We start from the raw sequence: 21,676 nt of genomic DNA, 5'->3' as shown, positions 1-21,676 counted from the left end.
TCAGAAGTTTTTCCCCTTCATTCTTCACCACTAGCCCAAGGTCTAAGGAAATCCTGTCTGGTGTGGTAAAGGGCTTGAATGGAGACTGGTTTTGCAGATTTATGTGTAAGAGATGGCTGTAGAGGTATATGCCTAAACTCTGCCTAATTTACGCCTGCTCAAGGAAGATAATTGGAGAACTCTGCGGAGAGCCTAGCGTGTTGTGCTGAGCAGGCAGCAGTAAGAAATACTAGACTTACGCAGAACTCTAGATGTTTGCAGTTGCGTCCCTATAGTCCACAAATCATGGTCGTACTCTATCCAAACATAGAAGTTTGCTTCCTGTACTTCTCTGTTATCTCTGCAGTAATCTTGCTGAGATGTTGAGCAACACCTGAGACAGAGTGAATCTGATTTGGTGAGGGATCGTCCTCAAGTTGTGAATAGCTTTTTGAACAGATCTGCAGCTTTAGCTGGGTAAAAATAACATATATCACAAACTGTACAAAATGTTGAAGTCCAGTATAACTCTGAAACAGTTACAAAAGAGGGAGAAGCATTTTGCTCTTCAGAAAGAGGTCCTGGTGCATACTAATTTGGCAAACAGCAGTTTTACTGAATATAAGATGCCAAGAAAAAACGTTTTGGATTAATAGTTTGCACTACTTCAATGTCAGTTCCAGAAAAACAAGGTTCCTTTGAGAGTCATATTGGAATTAATGCTCAAAAATATTTGGTAGCAGTATACATAAGTTTACTACAACTTGTAAAAAGGGATCTTGCCGATACTAGTTTAAAAAACAAAAACAAAAAAAACAGCACCCCCCAAAAAAAACAAACAAAAAAAACCCCAACCAACCAACCAGTGGTGTGACCCTAGCCAGACTTTCAAAGGAGACACGACTTTGCACTGAAGTTTGCAGTAAAATTGCAGAGATTTTAGGGCTTTGAATTGTATTAATGACTGGGTTCTTTTCAAGAGTGGATGAAGTCAGAGTTTATTATAAGCATGCTGCTAAAACTCTAAAGAACTTGGGGGTTGAAGTGTGTAAATGGAAACATTATTTTAGTTTGTTTTTTGTTGTTATCATGTGTGTGTCCCCCCAGGAATACTTCTGCAAATGTTTTACTTGCTCAGCCAGTTTAGCTGATTAATGATTTTCTTTTTATCTCTCAGTCTTTTTTCATGTGTGACATAGAAACAATTTTACACGTTTCTGTTTGTGTCACTTCAATATTTATGTTCTTCACTCCTATAAGTTCACTCAAAGGTAGAAAGGACTATATGAATGCCAGTGTTTTGCTCTTAGTACTCAGACATGTGCAAAAAGCCAGCTAGAAAGTGGCAGTATAAAGCACACAATGACTCAAAAATTGAGGTTTTGCTGGCAGAGAATTTGCTTTATGCAGCAGTGAGTAAACAGCAGCTTCCTGTGCCCAGGCGCAGTGAAAAACCGTTAGCTGAAGAGGAGGAAACACTACTTGGCTCAAAATGCAGAGATAAAAATAATCTCCTTTCGGCTTCATTGTTACAAAGGTTTTTTTGTTTGTTTGGGGTTTTTTTGTTTTTGGTTTTTTTTTTTTTTTTTTTTTTTTTGAAAAAGGGGTCTTGGTGTAAAGCTTAGTTCTGTTGAAGACTAAGTAATCACAGCTGTTACCTCTGTATTGGGTCACTAACGCAGTGGTGAGGAACGGGATGCAAGGTCTGTGTTAGCAGGATGCCTCCTCCGCTTCCAGACAGAGTTTTGTTATCAGGGAAAAATTTAAAGGTGGGGGGGTTTGGGGTTGTTTGTTTGGGGTTTTTTTTGGTTGGTTGTTTTTTTTTAAGGCATGCCAGCAGCAGCATGGGCACATCTTCAGTAGTGAAGATGGTGAGAAAGATGTAAACAGTCTAGAAAGGCTGACAGAAACGTTTAGTCATAATTTGGATCAAAGACAGATGGAAATTAGTACTTATGTTATTGGCAACTTTTAAAGATCCATCTTTCCCAAGGCATGATGTAATTTTTGAGAAATACAATTTTTTCAAGAAAAATCTTTGCACCAGAAGCATCACAAGCTGTTAAGTAATCATACAAAATAAGTAGTGTGGTCAAATAGGTATGAGTAAAAGTAGCCCAATTTGAAAACTTCTATCTTATAAAAATACCTGAGTATAGTCGTAAGTGGGAGGAGATCAACAAATAAAAAATTGCTTCCAACCATGATTATTCCTGCCGTGTATTATACAAATCTGCTAGTTTAAGCTGCTTCATCTTTCCACCTCACTGACTCCTACTGACTTCTCTAGAACACAGCGTTAAATTCAGCATTCACTGTATTCAAGTAACTCGGAGAACTGAAATGTCAACAAACAAATAGATGAGAGCTCCTCTAACTAATTGCTTAAGACCTTTTGAAGGGTAAAGTGTATTATAACAGAGTTAAGTTCTGAAAGAAGGGGGGGAGGTGGAATAACTAAACTTTCAGTTCTTGGGGGTGGGGGAAGAAAGTGCAATTAATATCTTCAGCACAGGTAGGTCTACCTTTCCTAAAAATGCAATGAAGAAGAAAAGGCAACATGACAGAAGGAAAGGGGGAAGGACAAGCTAGTCCTGTTATAGTGCCTGGAAGGCTGGAAAAGTAGGGTGGGAGAAACAAAACCTCAGGGCTCCGAGTGCCGTGTTGTTACTATTTATAGCATCTCTTTTGAGGCACTGAAATAGGGCAGTGACAGGCTTTATACAAATCTGCACAGAATTAACTGGGTAGGGAATCTAGCAAAGGCAGTAGCCATGTTGTGCCAGTATTTCAAGAATAAGGACTTTGTGCTCTGCCTGGAATTCATGTAAAACCTGCACAGCAGTTCCAGTTTGCTGGCAGTTGCTGGCGGGGATCCCAGGCGGTTTCTGTGCCGGAGACTGGGGGGAAGGGAGAGTAAGAGGACAAGGAGCGAGTCCCAGCCCGCTTCCTCCCATACACGTCTTGGTGTGCAGAGCAGTCCTGATCCTCTAAGGAGCAAGAGGGATTTCAGAGCAAGAAGAATAATTGAGACGAGGCCAACCCCCATTGTTAAAAGGGGTTGGCCTTTTTTATTAGTCTTGATCATTTATTGTGGCATACTGGCTTACAGAGGGAATTACTGTCTGATGTTTTCTCGGATTTCTGTAAGTAACTGCTGATTTCTAGAGGGTGATGTTAGATTTATGGATTAAGTCGTTTTTTTCATTTAACAGCTAAGGACACTGGACAAGCCCTAGGGCCCAGTACTGGGTTCACGACACTCCTAGCGATGTCAGTGAGAGCTCTGCTTTCAGAAGGAATCAGCCCTTAACAGAAAATGGTGAATATGCATATTTAAATTGTTGCAGGTTTTGGGTGGTGGTTTTTTGTTTTTTTTTAATGGTGAATATGCATATTTAAATTGTTGCGGGGTTTGGGTTGTTTTTTTTTTTAAACAAGTTTCATATTTCTTCTCGTCCTTTAGTAAGGTCAGTGCTCCTAAAATGGCTTGCAGAAAATCAGGAAGCACCAATTTTAATCATGCCACTGCCAGGGGTATGAAGACCCAAATATCTTTTAATACCACCACTGCACCTCCCTGGTTCGAAATTCACAGCTTTCCTGAGGGGGGTGTACAAAGTCTCTGTCTAAGTAACAATGTGCTTGCCAAATATCTTTTAATACCACCACTGCACCTCCCTGGTTTGCAATTCACAGCTTTCCTGAGGGGGTGTACAAAGTCTCTAAGTAACAGTGTGCTTGCCATCACCAGCTGGCTGTGCTGCATGAACCTGTGGGGAGAAAGTGGAAGGTAGCAGAGCTGTTGTACCAGCTTGGAAAGCTTATCAATGCCCATGGGAAATCAAGGGATTTTTTCGATGTCCAGATGTGTCTGGTTCCTTTGCTCCACCACAGCTCACAAGGGCTGTGATGATCCTCAGCTACTCAGCGTAGGCTGAGAACATTTTCATTGCAATAGTCTTGGCTTAATGATGTACCCCAAGCCCTTTAAACACAACGCTGCCTGCCAGTTGCTGGGAAGGCTGAGCTCTGCCCCCATGGTTAAAGCACCATAAAGATGTTCCCATTATCGATAAGGACCAGTTCTTCCTTCTCACAGGTTAATGCCTTCGTGCACGTGCCTGACCATCACCTCAGCTCTGTCCTATAGGGCCGTAGTTCATCAGGGCTTCGGGGAAACTGCTGCCAGGCTGTGATTCTGAGGCACCACTACCATACAAATAAAAGATTTGAGCTCCTAGTACCGAGTCCTTTGCTTCACGTTAATACAGCCTGTTTTAAAAAGCATGATATTAGGCTTCTGGCGTCTGCATTCGCAGCAAGATCCTGCTTCAGACAGCCGATGCATTGGGCCAGAGGGATCTTGCAGCTTCCCCGTTAATCTCTGACTCAGCCAATGGGCAGGGAGGATGAGTTCTCAGTACTGTCTTTCAGGATCTTGCCAATAGAGAGGGGGAAGTGTCATCAACCCTATGGAAAATTCCACATCTAATAGAGATCAAGCTTTTTTTTTATTATTAATTATTATTTCCCATATTGTCTCAGCCATAGCCAAACAAGCACCTAGATGTTACTTGGAAAAATCATCAATGGACCCCAGGTTCTGACTCTTTTTATATTATTTTCCTGGTCAGAAAAATAGCATCTGCAATTTTTTTTATCCTATAGCTCATTCTTTGAAATGCATAGGGCAGGATTATACTCTGCTCTGGCCAGTTTAGTATTTCTCAGACATTCAAGGTAACTGTAACACTCGTATGTACCAAAAAGGCAGAATAAAGTTCTCTCAGAAAATGCTACTTTTTCCCACTGCAGAACGTGCTGATTTTGGAAAAAACCCACACGTCTTTCATTAGTGAAGATGGAACTTTTCAATTCTCTGTGTTTAGAAGTGACTTTATGTTAACAAACGTGCTTTTAGTTGTTACAGAAAGTAAATATTCTTATTTGCTTCAATCTGTTCCTTAATAGAGCTGACATCATCTTTGTTCTTGTGCTGGTTGGAAATGGAAAGAAGTGTGGAAAAGTAGGGATTTCGCATGGACGGGTTATTTCAGATTTTTATCTCTTTTCACAGTGAAGGAATGAATGTCATCTCTAATTTACTTCAGTGTACAGCATGAAGATGAACATATGTCAGTCCCCGTGGAGCCGGTTTATCATGTACTTCTGCATGACTGTTTGCATGATTCCAGTGCAACATTTTCTGCAGATCCCTTAGTCTGTGGCCATTCACAAGGAAAAGGAGTGCGTTTCCTAAACCATTCTTTGTCGAAAGCGACTAGTTGTGCTATTTCAGCAAGCATAGGAAATTGCTTCCACTCGTAAAATTTGCCTTGCCAGACAAAAATAAATATTTAGAAACTGAAGGGTTATTTCTAGGTTTTTAAAGTCCAGGTTGAGTTTATAGAGTTGGCAGGTAGAAAAACTGGCTTGCTAAATTTATAAATGACATTAAGCTTTGGAGTCCTTTAAGGAAATAATCATAATGATATTTATGTTTCTGGACAGTTTTTAGTAACATTCAGATAGAAACACCTCCTTGAATGTGCTCGGTGGCATCCAGACCTAAGAATGTTACAGTCCCTTCCCTAAGAATTACACCGCAAATATTGCTTTCCAGGATGGCTTTTCTTTGAGGCATTTTTTGTAGTTTCAAAGCTCACAGTAAAGATTAGATTCTTTTCCTGGACCTTAAAGATAATTTGAGGTTAAGTAAAGAGTGAGATGCTAGTTTTGCCTATCATTACCTCCTGTTTGTAAAATGGTGAAAACCTTCCTTTCAGTGAACACCAACAGTTCTGTGCGTGTATTGAGTAATTGGCACCTTTAACGCTTGTTTAAAGCCATGGGCATTTAGCCGCCTTGCCCAAACACTCCCAAGTCCCCCTGAAGTTATCGGCAGCTGGGAACAGGCCAGACCTTGCAAAACTGCATGCTGTGCTGTCCGACCGTACCTGGCCCCAGAAGCGCCCTTTCTGCCTTGCAGCGTCAGTTCAACAGGTCTCTGCAAGCACACGTTCAGGAATGTAGGGCTGCGTAATCAAGCCCTAGTAGTTCAGTCCACCTCTGTTACTGCCGCTGCCTGCGGCTGGCTACGATTGCGGTAATGCAGGGCAGTTAATGACCAACCTCACAGACAGGATCACCAGAGCTACTGGGCTCTGATTTTTTTTTTTTTTTTTTTTTTTAATATTTTGTTTTTCCACCAGAATTTATGTAACCAACTATGTACCTGTTTCATACATGGGGAAGCCACGAAGTTTACCAGGGAAAACAATGGTAAGAAAAGATATTCACTGAGGGTCTTTTCTGGTTTTTACATGTTGTGCTTAAGAAAATTTAAACAGATTTCATGCTCTCTATTTTTTTTGTGGGTGGGGTTTTTGGGGTTATTTTGTTTTGGTTTTGGGTTTGTTTTTTTGGTTTTTTTAGAAACTCATTGAGAATCTGAGACCAGTTAATACAGGCTTAGAACTATTGATTTTTCAAGGCCTTTCATCCTACTTTTACAGGACATGGAGGTTTAGGAGTATATATAATATATGGTATAGTCCATTTACTATACACTTATCACATTGCAGTATCTATTAATGAACGAGCAGTCAGTAGATATGTTCTAGCATATGTATCTTACTTCACGTGAAGATCTGTAAGGTGCCTCTTGCAAACACCTTGAGCAACTAAGACATGTGCTGAGGTATTCTTAGGGTCTTCTAGGAAGATAACCAAGATTAAGCCCGTTGCTGCAACCTTAAAGGAGCACTTTCCAGATGCTGTGTGTAGCACTGGGTGCAGTGGATGCAATAGTCAAGGCATTGCCGTCGTAACCAGCGTGCCTCCACACCAGCCACCTCCATGCTCCTGTCCCACTCATTCCAGGAACCTTAACAGGAGTGTCCTACGCCCCTCTACAAGGAGACTTGCAAGCATCCAACCACTCATTCTACTGGAAACATCTGCTGAGATCAGTGCAAATCTCAACACACAAAATTCCTGTGCAAATAAAAAAAAGAAATAATATTACTGGTTTTAGAAAACTCAAGAACTTTTTGTAAGTATTCAGGAGCTCCATCTGCTGGCAGTATTTGGTAGCTGTTTGCATCTATACTGAGTCCTCATAAAACTTTAAGGATAATAGTTTAAAGTCTATTGTAAAGCTTACAAATGTTTTTGTAATATTACCTCTTTACTTTTAATTTCAGGAGCTGCCTAAACATTTGGCTAATTCTATGCTTGTTTCCAAGAACCTGTGTATCAAATCCTTCAAAACCCAATTTTTTATTGATACTGGCTGATGATCTTGGTATTGGAGATGTGGGTTGCTATGGTAATGATACAATAAGGTAAGAATGTATTCCACGAAATAAATTATCCCTTCCTGGTGAATTTCAGTGGAAAAAAACACTGATGACACTTAGTATTAGAAAATTCATTATTAATGGATTAGTTTATCTAGATACACTTCTTTTCAAAGCATGTACAAAATGAATGTTCTACAGTAATTCCTACTGGAGTAATAATTATGCAGGCATGCTTGAGCAACTTTCTTGGACTTTTCAGCATGTACAGTCAGAACTTTGCAAATGTGTCCGTGCGCTGTATTTGTCAGGCATGTGTATAACTTATAAGTTTCCACAACTCCAGGGTTGAAATATCAAGGACTGAGATTGGGATTTAATATCAGCTAACAACTCTAGTAGGCTTGTTATGAAATGACAACTCAGTCTGTGATGTATTTATCCCTAGTGCAGTTATCAGTCTGTATATGGATTGATTGTGTATATATCCTACGTTTACTCTAACCTATTATAGTCTTGGAAATTGTGTTGTGCTCTATCTGTTAATGGAATCTTTTCATGTTGCATGAAATCAACTACGTTGCATGAGCTTTTGATATGGGATAGACCTGAAATACTTTTTTTTCTTTTTTCTTTTTTTTTTTTTTCTTCTTTTTAGTCATTACTAAGAACACATTTATCCATGGAAAATTCATCTCTAAGGAGTCAAGGTATCTCAAAAAATATATAACGCAGAGCTTTCCTAGTTGAGTTGTAGATAAACAGAGAGCTTTGTAAATTTGATGGTGATGTCCTCGACAAAATTAGGAGGAGCGGGATACCACGAACTTCTGTGTAATACATTTTTATCAGAGATGGAATTTTTCTCTTTAGGACCCCTAACATTGATGGCCTGGCAAAGGAAGGAGTGAGACTTACTCAGCACATTGCTGCAGCTGCTGTCTGCACTCCGAGCAGAGCAGCTTTCCTCACTGGCAGATACCCCATCAGATCAGGTTGGGCCTCTCCCTAACAGTTCATTGCAGTCTGTCTAGCCATTATTGCTATTAAAAATCCCCTTAAACAAACCATTTTAAAGACTAGTTAATCTAAGGATTTGGGGTCTCAGTGAGATGGGCAAAAATAAAGATGACTAGATTTAGTGATTGAGTTCTATGGAGAAAATCCCCACATAAAGCACATTTAATGTGGCTAAATGACAACACAGAAATGGATGAAAATCCAAACAGCATAAACCACCCAGAGGTAGAAACATGAAGAAGAAAATTGTGTAAACACTGTATGTTCAGTGGTATTAAGATTGTATCAAGTAAAGTGTAATATTTTGAATATCCTGGCAAACTTTTTCATAGTGAAATGTGTCAGAGTGTGGAATAGTTCTCAACAATAATGTTTTAAAACAGATTTACTTCAGCCATGAAAATTCATGACAGAAAACGTCAGCCACTGCATATGGCAGTAATAATCAGTGTAGCTCCTCTGATGTGATTCTGACTTGCTAAAGGAGAAATGTAATCATGAACTGTACATTTCAGAAGTGTGTACCCCTGACTCTGTAAGCCTTTTGTTCTATATAAAACTTTTATTCCTCCCCGCCTTTTCTTTTTTTAACATTATATTTTGATAAACTTTTGTCGTAAGAGGTAGCCTAATGTCCAAGCATAGGCATCTTGGTGCCATTTGTAGACACCCCAGCATAGCTGAGGCATCTGCATTGGACTAGCAGATAATGACATGGGACTTGGAGGAGACATCGTTCTGGGGGTCAACCAGAATATCCCAGGGCGTACTAAATGGCTTATAAAAAGGCACTAGGCTTAGGCAACTGAGTCCCATTCATTAGAAAGAACAATCTGAGAAGACTGAAAATCTGAAATATGTCTTGTTTTATTTTAAAGACTGTCATTCCTCTCTAGGCATGGCATCCGGCACTCAACGGCAGGTTCTCTTTTGGAACGGGTGTTCTGGTGGGCTCCCACCAAATGAAACTACTTTTGCCAGAATTCTAAACCAGCAAGGTTATTCTACAGCACTTATAGGTATGAGACACAGTAACTTGCCTCCTTTTCATTGCTTGTTACTCAAATGAGGCTGCTTCTGTAAATATTTTGATTTGCCAAAATGTCTAGGATCCGTTAAACTAGAGTTTCTTGCGTGCACAACTTTCAAAATCAGCAGGGTTTTTAGAGTGCCATCCAAAAGCCCCAGTGTCCCCACAGCATATCTGATAAATCCAAAATGAGGATGTATGGAATATGTAGATGGACACTGCAAACAGAAGTAAATGCAAAGGAAAGAATCTTGTTTGCCCAGTACAGATTGCTTTAGGAAGAACCAACAGAGATATTCACTGATCTATTCGAGCAGAAAAACGTTGTCTGCCAGTTGGTACCCAGGCACCACAGTGGTCTTAATTATATCTGGCGGCTAGATTTTCTGTTATTTACGCATCCTGCTCATTATCACAGTTAAGACTCTAAAAGTGCCTTACTTTCTGCAAAAAGAAACTCTGCCGAAAAAGCTGAAAGAGTTCCATTGACTTCAGTGGGTTTTGGATCAGCATACATGTCCAAAAAAGAAAATCCTATTGACTCTTTGCTAATTTTGCCTGAGCAGCGATTAAAGGCTGTGTCTTTCAAGCACCTCTCATTTTTAAACTCTTTTTGATGTAGTCAAAGGTGTCATGTGCTTAATTGTAATTACTGTGATTTTCACACCTCTGCTCGGCTCCGTCACACTGAGGTGTCATTTAGTTCCTAAATCGAAGTGAGTCTTGGGGATGTACTGATTTCACACAAGCCTGTGCAAAGGGGTGAACTTTTCCTAGCTCACTGCAGTCTGGTATAGCTTATACAGTAAACTACATTCATATACACGTGCACAGAGCTGGTCAGCAGTTCTCAGAAGTTATTTGTCTAGCTAATAGCCCCTAAGCCCATGGTTATAGACTGTCTGTCCTTCAGTGTCAGGATAACTACACTGCTCTGTAACAGGACTTCATTAAGGTTCATTATCAGCGCATGACATATTCCGATATGCCCAATTGTACTGGATAATTGGAATGGCCTTTTTTTGCTACTCATTTTAGGATGAATATAGACACACAGAGCCAATATGTACACCTTCTTCCTGAAATTTGTTCTTGGACTGTGAAGGTCAGATAGAACTTGTGTCTAAATTAGTTCATATTTTTGCACTTAGCTGTTTCTTTTGGCACAAGGGTTTCTCCAGTTTCTCCCCATCAGGCTACCCATTAATGAATGGCTACTTTATCATGTGAAAAATAATAAGCACCAGCTATTGCAACCCTATTTGTTTTTATTCGAGGAGGTGTCTGAGCTGGACCATTGCCCTATGTGGAATTTTAAGAGATAGGTGAGGAAAACCAGCTGTTCTAGGCAGATTAAACTGCCAATGCACGATTGCTCCCTGAGTCTGTCCCCATTCCACACCAGCTCCTCCCTTGGCTGCACCTTAACTGAGGAGTGCAGCCAACCTATTAGAAATACAGGCAGACACATCCAAGAGTAACAATGTTGGATTTAAGATCTTTGGTTTATATTTTCAGGGAAGTGGCATATGGGTGTGAACTGCAAATCCCGCCGTGATCACTGCCACCATCCTTTAAATCACGGTTTTGATTATTTTTACGGCATGCCTTTTACCCTTTTGAATGAGTGTCAAGGCACAGATGACCCTGAACTGGCCAAGTCTTTGCAAGATACGTATTGGCTTTACACACAGATGATCATCCTTGCAGTGCTTACTCTTTTGATTGGAAAACTTACCAATTTATTCTCAGTAAAATGGAAGATAATTATATGTCTGGCCATCTGCGGTCTCCTGTATTTCATCTCCTGGTTCTCCAGCTATGGTTTCACCAAGTACTGGAACTGTATCCTGATGAGAAACCATGATATCACTGAACAACCGATGGATCTAGAAAAAACTACTTCTAATATGCTGAAGGAGGCAGTTTCGTTCATTGAAAGGTAACCAACAAAAATTGTATCTCGTTTTAAGGATTTTTAAAAATAATGTGATTACTGTGTCATACACCACTAGGTTAGGCAGCTGGCATGCTGAACTACCCATCCTCATGCTGGCCAGTAATTTGTTGTTTTCTGGCATCCCCCTACCTGTCAGCATCCAACTGCTGTCCTTCGTCTTATACATAGCTTGTCAGCTCCTCAGGAAAAGGAAGATGATTCTTTTTGTGTTTATGTTTTGTTCACCTAATACGAAGGGGTCCTGGCCAGGGACTGGGCCTTCTGCCAGTAGGAACAGAAAAATGATCTTAGCCTGATGAATGATGAATGGACTGTCATAGAAAATGTCATATGAAGTTAATATTTTACAAACAGGAGGGTGATAGTGAGTTTTGTTTTGTTTTCCAAAGGTGTCCTTCATTTACAATTCTATCAGTAACCTCAACTGGAATTGAACAAACCACTAAGTCTTTTAAAGTATTCATGTGTCAAGTCTGGGCATATCCCTGAGTAAGATTATACTATTTCTGTCAGGGTTTAGGGGTTGGTTGGTTGGTTTTTTTAAGAGAAATTGGGGGAAGATAAATCTCTTCTGTGAACCTTTGAGCATAGATAATCTCAGGTTCCTAGGATAAGCTGCCTGGCCTGATGTTAAAGGGATATGGTTCCCCTGTGGGTGCAGTGTTGTATCTGCCTCTTCCATGAGGATGTCTCAGATGCTCAGTGACATCCATGTTTAAGTTTAAGCAAGCGAGTCCTATTCTCCTTGCCTCTGAGAGTGTGTCAGGCTTTTGGCCTAGTTATTTATTTAACGTTATTTAACGTTATTTGCCTCTGAGAGTGTGTCAGGCTTTTGGCTATGAACTTACCTAGTTATTTATTTAACATTCTACACATACCTAATTTGGAACCAGAGGAAGAAAGGACCCATTACTATTTTGGTCTTAATACACAACCAAAATCTTTGAGGGGTGTTTTAATCCCCTCTGTCTCCCAAAACCTCAAAAATGCAAAGATGTCAAAATCAAAAATTTTTATTGAGATAGTCACTACCATGTCACTGTTATATTTTAGTTTGAGTGACAGTTTGCAGAGAAATGACTATTGTTTTCTTTTATTTCAGAAACAAGCATAGACCATTTCTTCTCTTTGTTTCCCTTTTACATGTTCACACCCCTCTCATTACCACAGAGAAGTTTCTGGGAAGAAGCAGACATGGCCTATATGGAGATAACGTAGAGGAGATGGACTGGATGGTGGGTAAGTGGTCATCTTGAAGAAAATCCTTCATTTATTTGAATGTGGAAAAGAAATTAAAGGTGTGGCCACAGAACTCCCTTTTTGTATATGACAAAAATCAGTGAACTTGCTTTGGACACACAGTTTGCCATTCCATTACCACACCTCATTTTTTTTCTTTCTTAAGATTAAAGCCCAAACTTTTTTCTTGTGGGGATTTGTTCTATTTTTTTATTGGACACGCTTCTGTGCTGCAGTGTTAAATGCAGTCAAATAATCAAATATGTGCTTGATCACGTTGTTGATGACGTTGTTAATCAAAATGTATGTCATTTCTCCATCTCTGTCTAGTCTCAGAAGATATAACTGGTGCTGCTGATGAATACTACGTTATATGGTGGTTGGTTTGTGTACTTGTTCCTTTTGATTGAAGAATAATCCTTGGAGCAGAAACCAGAACTCCCTCCTAGCCAAAAGGCCAAGTTAAAAAGCTATGGAGTTTCACTTAATAAATTGTGTGAAGTCAGTACATCGTGAAGACTCACTTAGATCTAAATCTAGGCTCTGAGTGCCGATTAGGTTAGTTTTTTAAACCTAACTGGCACTCAGAGCCTAGATTTAGACCTAAGCCTTACTTAGTAGTTCCTTTCTGCTTCAATGGGAGGGAGGGAGGGAGCTAGGTCCTGTTTGTATTTAGTCAAAAGTGAAGACCCTATTGCCAAAGTATTCGCCTCCTGTCTGGGCCAAGATTCAATCCCTGAACCTTTTCTTCCTCCAATAACCATGTTTACAAAATTGTATTTTGAGAGGAGCCCCATTGCTTCTGATGGGCAGGCTGACAACCTCTACAAGATCCAGTTGAACCAGAGGAGTCTGCCATGTTCCTTTTCCAAATTTTTGGCACCAGTCACCTTCAGGCACAGGCTATGCAAGCAGAGCTGGATAGCAGAAGTCCGATGGTGTAAGGAACATGCCTTGTATAGGCCAAACAGCTAGTGAGGACAGAACTCTCCAGAGTTGGACTGCTAAGTAAGAGATTTGGGGTCTAATTCAGAACCAATATGCCTAGACTCAATCTAAACTCTTTTTGGGGGAAGGTGTCTGTTTTTAGGTAAGGTCAGTAAGTAGCTTGACCAAGGATACACAGGAAGTTTGTAAAGGAGAAGAGATTGAGCAAAAGAGCCGATCACTGGCTTATGCTTTTTCCTTGCGTACTTCAGGCTTTGCTGCTGCTTCTGTAGCTATGGAAGCTGTTCTTGGAGGATACATTTGATGCAGTAGGTGATGAGCACAAGTAATCAAAGATAAATCATATTCTGTGTAAACATTTGACACTATCGGTACCAAAAGCATTCCTTATGAAGTTAGGTTTGAATTACAGTCTGTGAAGTTTTTACCACTGACATTAGGAGAAGATTTTGGTTGATAGTATGCGGCCTGGTCTCAGAGTCCCTGTTCAGTCCCTGGTGAGACACAGCCGTTTTCTATGATTATGAACCTAGGCAGCACTATTATTTAAGCTTTTCAAGATGGTTGAGGCTACACAATGGAGACAATCCTTGACTCAGAGAATTTACAGCATAAAGCTGACAAGTATTTTGAGTAGCTTGAATAAAAGGATCATTCATTTAATTTTTTTCCAATTGGTTTTATTTTTTATTTTCCTGTTTTCATAGACACCACAAACAAATTTTGGACACATTCAGCAGCTTTCTGTTGGGCTCTTATTATTTCTGTAATGCAGGATTACTCTTTGCATTGCTTGTGGTAGCTCGTAACAGAACTCGTTCAGGTAAATGGAAAGACTCAGTCTTCACTGAATTTTGAGTCAAGACCTAAAAAATCTGACATAATTATGATGTTTTGTGTTGTTTCTAGGCAGGCTTCTGGATGTTATTGACAAAGAAGGCTTGAAGAATACCACATTTATTTATTTTGCATCTGATCATGGAGGATCCTTAGAGGCTCACAGAGGAAATGCTCAGTTGGGTGGATGGAATGGGATCTATAAAGGTAAAATTTTGGTAGTGTGTACAGACGTCATCTTAAAAATAAAATGATAGACTATATTTACTGAGCTGGGATGATAATCTTGGATTGTAGGGCTGGAGCAAATTCAGGGCATCAGCTGTGCATCTTTCAGCCCCCAGACAGGATCACTGTCACCAAAGCTACTCCTCAACAGCTATATTTTCTAACCTATTCTTAAAGACCTTCAGTGATTTCCCAGATAATCCAGTTTTCATTGTCTGTGCTACTGGAGTTTTTTTCCTGGTACCTACCTTGGATTTCCTTGCTGCACTTTGAGCAACAGATCTTGCCCTATTCACCAATCTACAGAGAAGAGATTCTTCTTTTCCTCCTTGCAACAGCCTGTTGTTGCAAGGTCATCATGTATTTCAATGCTGTTATGTTCCCTCTCATTCATCCTTTCTTTAGACTCCAGTACGCTTGTACCCCCTTCTAGTTCCATGTTGTCTTTAAATACTGTAAGCATGCTATCTAATCCATAACCCAAAGCACTACTTGAAAATGTTGTAGCATCATAGAATCATACAATATCTTCAGTGGGAAGGGACCCATACGGATCATCGAGTCCAACTCCCTGCTTCTCGCAGGACTACCTAAAACTAAACCATAGGACTCCTTGAACTCTGCCAGGCTTGGTGCCGTGACCGCTTCCCTGGGGAGCCTGTTCCCATGACCAAACACCCTCTCAGTGAAGAACCTTTTCCTAATGTCCAATCTGAACTCCCCCTGACGCAGATCCCGAACACGCTGTTTGGAGTCTCACCTGAAACATCCTTCTGTTTTTCACAGTAGACAATTATCTATGTCAACACTGGCAGATATCATGAAGACTATTTTCTTGATGTAGTTTTGCAGTTTCTCATCTATCATATAGATGTTTCATCTAGACTCTCTTTCTATGACTGGCTTGCGACAGTGTCAAAAGCTCTATGGAAATGAAGATCTGTGGTTATCTCTCTCTTGCATGTGCTCCCTCCAGACTGCCAAGACTCAAAAAGCCACTGTGACAGCTTGGGCAGCTTAGCAGTTATTGTATAAGGAAGCCTGAAAACTGCTTCCATCACTTATTTCCCTACAGAAGAAGATTCGGGTGCCTTGATCTTGCTCAGCATCAAAATGCACATTGCCTAGTAGTAAGTTACTTGATGAGCCACGCAAGCAATGTTTGATACTGCTGGGATCTCATCCAGGAACAGTCCTAAATGCTAAATTAGCCTTCAGTTCTGGATATGAAGTTTCCATACCAGAAACAGATGCAAAAAGGCCAACGGGCTCACTTGAATAGCTCATGAACCTAACCTAGGGAATTCATTTCTACTAGCCTAACACAAGTATATTAGTAACAGGAGAGTCCGGAGAGGAAAGGTGAATGTGATTAGACAGAGATTTCGGTATGAGAGGACAATGATGAAATTATGCCTGCTTAGAGAGGAGACAAGAGGAGATAGAATATCAGGTTAGATACTAATAACAGAAAGGCATTCCCATTTATGTCCGCATACAGCAGAACAGGGGACATCCCAGTGAAACTAACTAGCAACGACACAAAAAAGATTTAAAACATTAGTTTAATTCATAAATATCTGTAGAAAATTCTGCTGCTATTGCTAACAGGATATTAAAAACAAGAAGATAAATAAGCCATGAATATGAATAATGAGAACAGCCGCTAGTGAGTAACAAAGCATGAGATACCATTTTCTTACGTAGCACAAAGGTTATAGCACAAGCAGCTGGACTTGCCCCATTTATAATCCATCGTGCCACCTTGTCAGCCTTTAAAACCAAGCTCTGGGAACCTTGCCTCTCAGCTGTAACTATGAGCACACCTCCTCTATAGCAAAAAGTCCAGCATTACTTAGCCAAGCCAGAGGCTAGTGTAAGCTCCCATTCAGCTGCTGATTTATTAGCTGAGCTAATAAGCTAGCTTCAAGTTTTGTTTGCCAATTTTCCTATAACACTTTCCAGCAATGACTTGTCATTTCTGCCCTTGATAGGAGGGGGTCCTAACAGAGCAAAGGTCATATAGGTACCTGAGCTTCAACAACTTGCAATATTTTTTTTTTTCTAACTGGACTCTCAGCTTGGAGTTCTGGCTTTAAACCACATTGTTTCATTAATATCCCCATATTTGTTTCTGTAATTAATGAATGGTTCTCACTTTGAAATACTATTCAAAACAATTAATATTTTGACTCATAAGAGAGCCAACTGCATGGTGGAACTAGAGGACTAGAGGAATGCAAGAGAAACCAAGTTAAGAAAGACTCTTTGGATTACCTCAGGACAACTTCAACAGACATATAGGTGGAAAGTCTTCATCACTGCAGCATATTCAGAGTACTCCCCTATTTACTGCACGGGTTCCACACTTTTCAGTCTGGGACCACCTCAGAGCATCCCTGGGACAGTAAATTCCTGGAGGGCGATCACACATTATCCTAATTCCCCTCATTGCTCTCCAGGACTGCAAATCATTTCGTAATGTTCCTGCTGCCTCTGATTGTGAACTGTCTGACAACCAAGCTTGCCCTGTGTTAATCCCCCTTCCTCAGGCACCAAGTGGGGCTGCAACCTCTCATTGACTCCAAGACAGATTTTGCTTTTTATTAATAACAGACTTTTGTGCGTGTTATTAGGGAGTATGGAGATTAATTGAATGTCATGTCTGAGAATAAAATTATTGGTCAGAATGTCTTCTCAGGTGTCAAAGGGTGGAATTGTTCCTCTTCTGCCAAAAATACTGCTTAGTTGCCATATGTGCCACCCAAGAAAGCAGCGTAAAATAAAGAGGTTCATAATACTTACTTTTGAAGAATGGAATTTGCACTGTAGTCATTCTACTGTTCTCCAGGATTTAGTGTGTTTTCATTAAAGTTATTTGAATATTCTGAAAGTTTTAAAACCTTTTTTTATACATCCATAATAAATGTCTAACAATCTTTCGTTCTTTTATCTTTTTTGGTACTTCTTTCTCCCCTCTAACAGGTGGAAAAGGAATGGGAGGCTGGGAAGGAGGGATCCGTGTCCCAGGAATAGTTAGATGGCCAGGAGTGTTGCCTGCAGGGACAGTTATCAATGAACTGACAAGCCTTATGGACGTTTTCCCAACAGTGGTTCACCTCGCTGGAGGGGCAGTGCCTCAGGACAGGTACAAAGGTGGCTTCATAAACCATATTTGCTCCCCTTTCTTGATTTAGATAGATGCTGACTATACATGTCATGCATCCTAACAGCCACAGGTTAAATTCTGTTTGTTTCTTAACCAGCCAATTCTTTAGCTTGCTTCCTGTGTAGCTTTCCCCATCTTGTCTGCAGACACAGATATTCACAAAGCTGGCTGGTCCTCTTGGAGTACTAGGACAGGCCCTTGCCAAGACTAGGAAGCCTGGTTCTTCATGAGTAGGGAAGGTGGAGCACATGGCCTGCATTTGACTGCCAGCACCAGAGAAGTAGCTTCCTCGATAGCAAACAATTTGTAGCATCTATGTTAGACTCCTCTAAAGAACACAAGAAAGCATGGGTGGCTAAGCCATTTGAGCAAAAAGCATAAAAGCACTGGTGGTGTGTAACTAAACCAACTGTTAGTCAATTTTTAATTTTTTTTTCTTATGAAGCCTCGAGCTCACAGAGCTATCAGTGACTTCCATTTCGGGGAGCAAAATTAAAAGCTGTGATCCATGCCTTCACTATGCTTATCACTTACTTCCAGGAAAATTACAGTAATGGTGACTTATCTCCCGAGGCAGGATGTGTGAACTAGCTGTAATTGCAAAAACTGCTAGTAACTGCTAATCACTGGTCTCCACCCATCCACACAATTAAAAATCTGAGGGCTCATTAGCTAAACAGTAGCTTGGTTTAGAAATGACACTTGAAATCCTGCATACATGGAGAGTGAGTACTGCTCACGCTCCAGCTGCAGACTGAAATTCTTAAGCAGTCTGGTGACTCCTGTCCTCTCCACTAGGGTAATCGACGGGCGCACCTTGCTGCCTTTGCTGCGGGGGACAGTTCAGCACTCCGGGCACGAGTTCATGTTTCACTACTGCGGTGTGTTTCTGCATGCAGTGCGGTGGCACCAAAAGGACAGTGAGTATAAACACCCCGCCTCCTGCATATCAGAGATGATGTAATGACCTCTAGCTTCCAATAGAGTATCACATAAAAACATACGTACATATATCTGGAGTAAGTTTATTGCCGCAAACGCTCACTTCTTCTGCAAAGCGCAGAACGGCTTCATTGTTAGCTGTCCTGCCTTGCCCGAGATGAAGGGTGTCACTTCCTAGGTAGCATACCTTCAAGAATCTCCCTGTCATTGCAGTGTTTCTATCGCTTTTGCTGCAAAAGCATTCGGCATCAGCTTTAGTGTAAGACTGAAGAAAAAAGAACTGCACACATAAGGTCTTTATCTTAAGCAGTAGTTTGTTTGTTTTCAATAGCCCCATCTTATTTGTTTCATTTTTTCAGCTGCGGCATTAGACAAGCTGACTGCAGCCGTAATGCTTTCCTGAGCTTTCAACAAGCACCCAATCTTTGCTGATGTCGCCCTCCATGACAGTGTAAAAGAGAATGGGCCAGTGACTGGTAGCTGTGTCCTTATTCCTGCTCAGAATGGAGGATGGCATTTGTGCAACCGAACACAGGTGCTTGGATCTGAGCTTGTTGTTTTACAGTCACTGAAGAGACGCAGGTGATTACAGGGTGTGATTCACCTCCTTCTGATTAGCACATCTGGGCTAGATCAGTCATGCCAGTTTCTCTCTGCTGACTAAAAAGGGAGCTGAGACTGACCATATCAGATCTAAAAATCACCCTCATATTAAAGTTAGTTGAGATGAATTGCACCTTCTGTGACTGGATGATGTGACAGTAAGTGTAAAGTTGATGAATTTGTGGTGATGCTGTACTTTTTTTTTTTCTTTTCATTCTGCACAGCTGGAGAAATGCAGAAGTCGATGGAGTAGGCTATGCCTACTCATCTTCCCATCCTCTAGAAACTTAAATGAGCCCCTTTAATTTTTGTTTAGCTTTCCCTGTCTGTGAAGTGAGAGAATAATTACGGAGTTCTTGAGAGACTGCAATTAGATAATAGTTACAAATGCTAGGGCATTCCACCATCAGCAGCTGTTCACATTCAGCTGGTATGTTGACAAGGAGCTGGCTGTTCGAAGAGCACGTTGAGTGCTGAGCGTGGGGTGAGAGAACCTTTGGCAGCCCAGCAGGAAATCCTTCTTATGTCACAGTGTTAACTGGGTGATCTTTCTTGAGCCCATTTACATTTCCTTTATGCTACTTTCTGATACAAGGACAGTATCAAGTACAGATAGTATCAAGCCGAGAATCTACTTACTCAGTGAACACTTGAAGACTACAAAACTTACTTGTACTTGCAAATATTTCAAAATTGACTTCTCTGTTCCCCTAAATAGATAGATACACCCCCACCCCTCCCACCCCACCCCCCCGGATAATGGTTGAGAAGCTGTCTATCGTCGGCCTGAATAAATACATACCAGAGTTGCAACACCAAAGTTTTAGTCATGCTGCCAGTTTAACCTTGAGGTCTGTGCCCGTGTCCTCACACCACGTTTGACAGAAGCGTGGCTCCTGGGCAGGAAGTCACGGCGCTCAGCTGACCGGAAACATGGAGGAAAGGGACTAAGGACTAAATGTGAGGATGTGATGCCAGGTGCTGCAGTGGAATTTTTATTTGTAGGTTCTTGATCCCCAAAGATAAATCTGTGTACTTCATTCAAGGAAAAATGTGTAAGCTATACAAGTCATACAGTACTTGAGGAGCTAATCCCTTCAGGGTGAGATCCAGAGCAACCCCTGACCGGAAACATGGAGGAAAGGGACTAAGGACTAAATGTGAGGATGTGATGCCAGGTGCTGCAGTGGAATTTTTATTTGTAGGTTCTTGATCCCCAAAGATAAATCTGTGTACTTCATTCAAGGAAAAATGTGTAAGCTATACAAGTCATACAGTACTTGAGGAGCTAATCCCTTCAGGGTGAGATCCAGAGCAAGCTGTGCACTGCTCAAGGAGCTGTGTGGTAGAAAATGCTGTTTCATAAATCCGTTCTTCCATGGAGTGGAGCATCTTCAAGCCCTCCAGGGAAGGGTTGGAGGTTTTTTTTTTTCCTCTTGGGACTCCTCATTCTCTATTTTCTCTGGAGAGAAGATGCTGATAACGTTTTTGTCTAAGAACTAGGAAGGGGATCGTTTGGGGTTTTTTGGTTTGTTTTTTTTAAATAAAGAAAGAAAAGGGAAACAGTGCTGCAACTGCTGTTTGTCTAAGAACTAGGAAGGGGATCGTTTTGGGTTTTTTGGTTTGTTTTTTTTAATAAAGAAAGAAAAGGGAAAGAGTACTGCAACTGCTTATATTCTGCCTTGTAGCTGAGTGGTAAGGCCTTCACAACCCTACCAGGGCTGCTCCCATGGGGCAGAACTGCTGCAGAGCTGGTGCTTGGCGCAGCCCCAGGCAGGTGGGCCTGGTCTCAGCAGCTCACTCTGCCTTGCTGCTTACCCTGAGCTGGGGGTTTGGATGACCTGATACCACCATGGCTATGAAACAAGGGGATCCCAGTGAGGGGACCACACTTGAAGAAGTGCTCAAGGCCAATATTTTGGCTGTTTCAAGTAATTACTTATCTATGGAGACCAGGACTCAATTCTTTTCTCTGTTTGGGCACAATCAAATGATATCATCTCTAAGTGACACGTGTAAATCACCACTCTGCATCTTTGCTCTTCCTGGGGAAAGTGGGCCTCTGCAGTAATTATAAATCAAGATTAGTTGAACCAACCCCGTAATCTAACACTTTAAGCAATCAGTTTGGGTTAGGAGTATCATCTCCCTCTGTTTTTATTAAGCACCTTAACATGATTAAAATACAGAAAAAAACACTAACAGGATTAAGATACAGAAAAAAACACTGGAGGAGAAACTGGTGTGCTCCTTCCCTCGGAAGTGCTGTAGGAAGTAGGCCAGCAATAGAGAGAAATGCCTAGCAGGGAGACGCTGCAGGCGTGGTGTTGTGCAGCCTCCCAGAACATACCGCATCCCCCCGGCCTAACCGTCCCCTAGCACCGGGGGGGGCAGGCGTGAGGGTCTGGTTTTTGAGC

The 21,676-nt window shown here is 41.1% G+C and overlaps 1 protein-coding gene across 1 annotated transcript in view; it reads left to right on the top strand.

Annotated features, from left to right (window-relative positions):
• The first annotated feature begins 6,211 nt into the window (after window positions 1–6,211).
• Window positions 6,212–21,676, top strand: part of LOC103900670 (arylsulfatase D) — a 19,898-nt gene continuing 4,433 nt past the window's right edge. Inside the window, exons 1-9 of the mRNA XM_009281386.1 lie at window positions 6,212–6,264; window positions 7,188–7,328; window positions 8,157–8,278; window positions 9,200–9,322; window positions 10,852–11,275; window positions 12,396–12,532; window positions 14,390–14,524; window positions 17,531–17,693; window positions 18,513–18,634. Of these exons, the coding sequence (XP_009279661.1) occupies window positions 6,212–6,264; window positions 7,188–7,328; window positions 8,157–8,278; window positions 9,200–9,322; window positions 10,852–11,275; window positions 12,396–12,532; window positions 14,390–14,524; window positions 17,531–17,693; window positions 18,513–18,634 (1,420 nt within the window). The remainder of the gene's footprint in view (window positions 6,265–7,187; window positions 7,329–8,156; window positions 8,279–9,199; window positions 9,323–10,851; window positions 11,276–12,395; window positions 12,533–14,389; window positions 14,525–17,530; window positions 17,694–18,512; window positions 18,635–21,676) is intronic.

The sequence above is a fragment of the Aptenodytes forsteri genome, unplaced genomic scaffold (assembly GCF_000699145.1).
Source record: "Aptenodytes forsteri isolate BGI_AS27 unplaced genomic scaffold, ASM69914v1 Scaffold212, whole genome shotgun sequence".
NCBI classification, from domain to species: domain Eukaryota; kingdom Metazoa; phylum Chordata; class Aves; order Sphenisciformes; family Spheniscidae; genus Aptenodytes; species Aptenodytes forsteri.
This window is presented reverse-complemented; position numbering and strand designations above follow the sequence as displayed.